Genomic DNA, 5,537 nt, shown 5'->3' on the forward strand with positions numbered 1-5,537 from the left:
CATTTATAATATTATTGTATGTATTATGCATCATCGTAGGTTTGATCGTTCGAAACGCGGCTACATAATAAACAAACTCGTTTGTTCCATGATTCCGTTGAGCCGTCGCCGGCAGAGGAGGCCGACGACGACCATCTTGTTTAGGCTTTGAAAAAAAAAACAATACTCGCGCCCGCGCCCTCTCGTCTATCGGCACCGTGGTCGCGGCACGAGATCACAAGGTACAACGGTGGCGGACGCCCGTTGCGGCGCGGCCGTCGACAATCGTTATCGCCCTGCCCCGCGGCCGCACACACGCGCCTGTAACTCGCCGCGCGATAACGAGTATGACGTTACGCACTGTGACGTCATGCGAAAACACGCTGGTCGCGCATCCATCGACCGACCGTACCTGTGCCCGTTGCGCGTCGTGCGCAGTCGGCGGCGGCCGGCACCGTCGGCTCGGCGCGGCGGGCCAGCAGCCACCGCCGACCGCCATCCAGCCAGTGGAGTACAACGACAGAGAAGGTGAACATCAGGCAGGAGTTTGCGTTGGGGTAATTTTTTTCCATCTTTAAGATCATAGTTCGGGCCGCCGTCGTTTTAACAACTAAATGGCGGAACAAGTCGGCGAGAGGAGGACGGAACGGCCGCCGCAGAAGCCCGTGGCCCAAAAGCCGGTCATATGTGAGTAAGCCACCGCGCGCACGCTCTCCGCGGGGGGGTCAATCGTCCCACGCACAACGGTCGTCGTCGCCATTGACGATTAGGAGGCGACACGTACGATTCACGTGCTTTGTCCGAAGCGCGCGTTATGTCGCCGCGGCGGTTGTCGCGGGACGCGTTTTTTCGCTGGACGCGAAATCGTCGTTCTTAGCCCTCCCCCCTACTTGCCGACGCGCGTCCCGGGATGATTGTTGTTTGTTTTTGTTTGTCTGCTCGCCGCCCGCCGATCGCCGATATGGCTGCACGCCGCGCGGTATACGCCGTAACGCGCGTCGCGTGCACATCCCCCGCGCTAACGGAAGCGTCTGAACTTTGAAGTGACGACTTCAATAAAGTTTGAAATCAATAGTAGTTTAGCGTTCGGTGTTTGTTGTCGTTTTCGTCTAGTAATATTATTATATCGTACACACGCCGCGCATCGACATCGTGTCTCCGGACATGCGAACCTCCACCCACACCTCGATCCGGCCACTGCCGCCAATATCACCGGTGGTCGGGTTATTGATGGTGCTTGCCACTATGATTGACAGATGAAAGTTTTCATACCTATTACGAATGTACGCGGTCGTTGTTATATCTATTACCTTTGTTGTCGTAATGTGTCGTAATGTTGATAATGACGATGTTGATGATGATTATGATGATGATAATAATAATAATAATAAATAGCACCCGACAACATACCCTCATCTCGGGAACCGATAAATGATGACGCTCTGCGTATTTTTAGCCGGATCGCTCATTATTATGACGGATAGTGGACGGGACTAAAAATTGTTTCGTCCATAAATAAATGCGCAAATAATATTCAGTGCCCCCTCCCCCTTCATCAATTAATAACCTCCGACACTTAGGTCGTATTTACGACATATTTTGAACTTTTTTAACCAACAATCGCGCAATTCTTCGTTCTTATATTAAAGTTGGTCATTTTATATGTTTTATTTTAGCTGTGAAAGTCACCGGCGTAGTTAAATGGTTCAACGTCAAAAGCGGTTATGGGTTTATTAACCGGTAAGTGAGATTGTTGATGCTTTGATCAAAAAAACACAAGAATTTGGGTTATTCTATTTTTTTATTAAAATTTTCATAATTATTTATAAAACTTTATGAACATATCTAAATTAAATTTATACATTAAAAACTTTAATGTATTTATACTTGTTTGGTTAATGATACATAGAAAATACATTTAATAATTATTTGTGTTATGTTATTTTTAGTAATGATACAAAAGAAGATATATTTGTACACCAGGTAATTACATAATTATGAATTATATATGAATTATTATTATATTATTATTTATAAAACTAAAAATGTGCAAAAAATACAGTAAAGATACACTAAATTGTACAATTTACCTTCTACTAATTTATTATAATAAACATGTACTGTTTTATCAGTGTATAGAATATAAATATATTTACACAGGTGTATCTGAATGATTAAAAAACATAACTAGAATATACAATTTTCAAATCATCCATATACCTTTTAATATAAATTTTAAAATATTTTACAACTTAATCTCAATCTACACAATTCATGAATATTTTATTTATTTTTTGTTGCGAATGTTCAAATTATAATTTTATACAAATTTACAGTTCCTAAATATATTATACTACTTAAACAATTCATCAATACCTATTTTTATTTAAATCCAAATTAGTGTTGACTACAAAAAGTACTCCGCAAATTATATTTAATTATTTTAATTAGTGATCAGTGTTTTCTTATAAAACCAAAAGGCATTGTAGTATTAGATCAAAATATTGATGAATGTTATTTTGATTTTAGTTATTTAATAACTATGTATTGCTATCAGGTTTAAGTTTTCTATTTTTTATATTGTCTTAACTATATGATATTATTTATAAAATTAGGTTTGAAGTATAATCATAAAAATGTTTTCTCAAATATATACTCTAATTCTAGTCTGCTATAATCAAGAACAATCCAAAAAAAATTGTACGCAGTGTTGGTGACGGAGAAACCGTAGAATTTGACGTTGTTGAAGGCGAAAAAGGTCATGAAGCAGCAAATGTTACTGGTCCAGACGGTGAAGCTGTTAAGGGATCACCTTATGCAGCTGAAAGACGAAGAAATAACTATCGCCAGTGGTTTTATGGACGCCGTCCTAATACCCGTCCAAGAGATGGTAGTCCAAGTGGTATGTACCAATATTATTAATGTATATAATCATTTATTTTTAACTAATTCCTTCATTATATGATTTTTAAAATCATATTGTATAGGTGACAAGGAAGAAACTGAAAATGAAGTAGGAGAACAACCAAGACGTTACCGCCAGCCGCGTCAACAAAATTGGTATAATAGCTATCGTGGAAATAGAAGAGGTCCACCACCAAATAGAGGAGAAGGTGGTGATTACAATGTAAGAACTATTAATAGCATAATAATTAATAAAATGCTTATTATTTCTATTTATAAATAAATATATATAGTATGATGTAAATTATTTAGGTCTTGTGAATTATTGATTTATTATTTCATTATTGAAGTATCTAGTTTCAATTTTTACAATCTTAAAATTATAAATCTAACATATATATTGAATATTTACTAGGATATAATATAATATTCAGGGCTGCTTAGTTTTTTAGATTTGCTGACTTAGTGTGAGATGCATAGCTCTTATTAAAGGATTTTTGTAATTATATTTCTACATAATATGATGAAAAGTATATTCAAGTTATTTCATTGCTTATGTTATAATTTAATGAATTGCAAGATACAAGGATTTTTCAGCCTAATTAAAGAATTCAAAGTCTATTTAACTTGTTCAAAATTACAAAACCAAACACTTTAAAAAACAGATACATTTATTTATTTATTTATTGATTTTGAAAATAAATGACAATGCACAGAAAGGAGTTCAAACATTATTATTTTATCACAGTTCTATTAACATGGCAATGTGAATAGGATTATTATGTGTAATTAAAAGTGATAAATTAATTATATATATTTATACCAAATTTAATATAGTGTCTGAAACTAAAAAACTACATTAATTACATGTTTTGATTTTAGGGTGGAGATAACTATGGATATGATAGTTCACCTCCTGGTAGAGGCAGAGGTCGTGGGATGGGTGCTCCCAGGCGTTTCTTTAGACGAGGCAGTGGATTTAGAGGGAGCCGTGGAACAGGAGGTCCACCTAGAAGACCATATCAAGATGAAAACCAGGTAAAATTATTTATTGAGAAAAAAATCTATTCTTTATAAGAAAATTATATTTTTAAATAAATTTAGAACTAACTAATGTATAAATCAAAAGGTTATAAAAATTGATATTCATACATTTTAATGTATATTTATTTAACAAAACTGAAAGAAACTTAAATTTAATTGAAATTATATTATTAGTGCATTTTTAAATTAATTTAATATACTATATAAGGACAATGAATATAACCAAAGTGATGAAAATGGAGCAAATAGACCCCGTCCTCGCTATCGCCGCCGCAATAATCGTTCTAGAGCGAGAAGTGATGGTCCTCCAAGAGCCAACAGCCAAAGTGACAATGAATCCAAACAAAAAGTAATTTATACATAATTAATTTAAAAAAGTTAAATTTACTATATATTTAAATATTATAGAATATTTGAGATCTATATTTTAATTAAATTATGGGTTACTTAATTTGTATTCACATTATAAAGATAACATGTGAATTGAATAGATAGAAATATTTTTTTTGATAAACTTCTGTTTACATTTCACAAATTTATGTATAGTTTTACTTTTGTTTTCAGAATTTTGGAGGCGAAGCATTGGAACTGGATGATAGTAGCCATGCTTAAACATCAGATTAAGTCGCAAACAGTATATTTATCATAGAATCTTGTTTTAATTTTCTCTTACGCATTTGTGTTTTTCATGTATCTAATCTCGGACGTTTTATTTGTTCCACTCGCCACGATTATGACTCTAACAAGTTCTACAATAATCAATTTGGTTTTTTTGATTGCCCTACATCTTTTGATATGTATTAACTCTTCTATTACAATCCAAACAAGACCTGGATTGTCGGTTATCTTGCTTGATCTTAATCTGTAAATCGTACATCTTTAAAGTATTTTGCATGATAATTTTTCCTATTTACTTTTTTTTTTTTTATAATTATCACAAAGAAAAAAAATAATTTTTTTATGAAACATAAATGTGTTGAATACAATAAAAATATTGAATAATACTATATTTTAGACAAGCAATGTGTGCATGAGTAATTGGAGGAAAAACGAAATATATATTTGTATAATTTCGTATATATTAGAATTGTTTTATTACTATGTCAAACCTTATTTATTCTAAAAAACTAAGTTATGACACAAAAGAATATGAGGTACATGTAATTTATTACCTTGAACTTGAAAAATTTTTTGTACTATAGTACACATATCAATTTATTAAATTATTTTCATACTAGTTACCACCAAACATTTGTAATGTTTGATGAATAATTTATTAGAAAAGGCAATATTTTAGATTTAGATTAAAATATATCTGTATATTTCATAAATATATATTTATAATTTATTATACTTTTTGTGAAATTAAGATTTAATTTTCATACTAGTTTAAAGTTTTTAATATTTTATACAAAAAGTTGTTTTAATATCCTGAATAATATACTAAGGTCATTAAACAGTACTTGTATTTTACTGTTTTAAAATGAAAAACGGGTAATACATGTTTTAGAGCAAATTTAATATTTTAGTATTGAGTTTTATCCTACTTAAATACAAATGTGAAATCATCACAGCTGATTTATTCAATCTTATTTAAATTCAAAATATTA

General features: G+C 32.9%; 1 protein-coding gene across 1 annotated transcript; it reads left to right on the top strand.

The window, feature by feature from the left end:
* The first annotated feature begins 460 nt into the window (after positions 1-460).
* Positions 461-5,008, top strand: LOC113551499 (nuclease-sensitive element-binding protein 1-like). Its single transcript, XM_026953768.1, has 8 exons — positions 461-666; positions 1,656-1,719; positions 1,929-1,962; positions 2,647-2,881; positions 2,967-3,106; positions 3,766-3,921; positions 4,136-4,276; positions 4,492-5,008. The coding sequence occupies exons 1-8, from the start codon at positions 594-596 to the stop codon at positions 4,537-4,539; spliced, it is 891 nt and encodes a 296-aa protein (XP_026809569.1). The 5' UTR covers positions 461-593; the 3' UTR covers positions 4,540-5,008.
* The last annotated feature ends 529 nt before the right edge of the window (positions 5,009-5,537 follow it).

The sequence above is a fragment of the Rhopalosiphum maidis genome, chromosome 2 (assembly GCF_003676215.2).
Source record: "Rhopalosiphum maidis isolate BTI-1 chromosome 2, ASM367621v3, whole genome shotgun sequence".
Classification (NCBI taxonomy): domain Eukaryota; kingdom Metazoa; phylum Arthropoda; class Insecta; order Hemiptera; family Aphididae; genus Rhopalosiphum; species Rhopalosiphum maidis.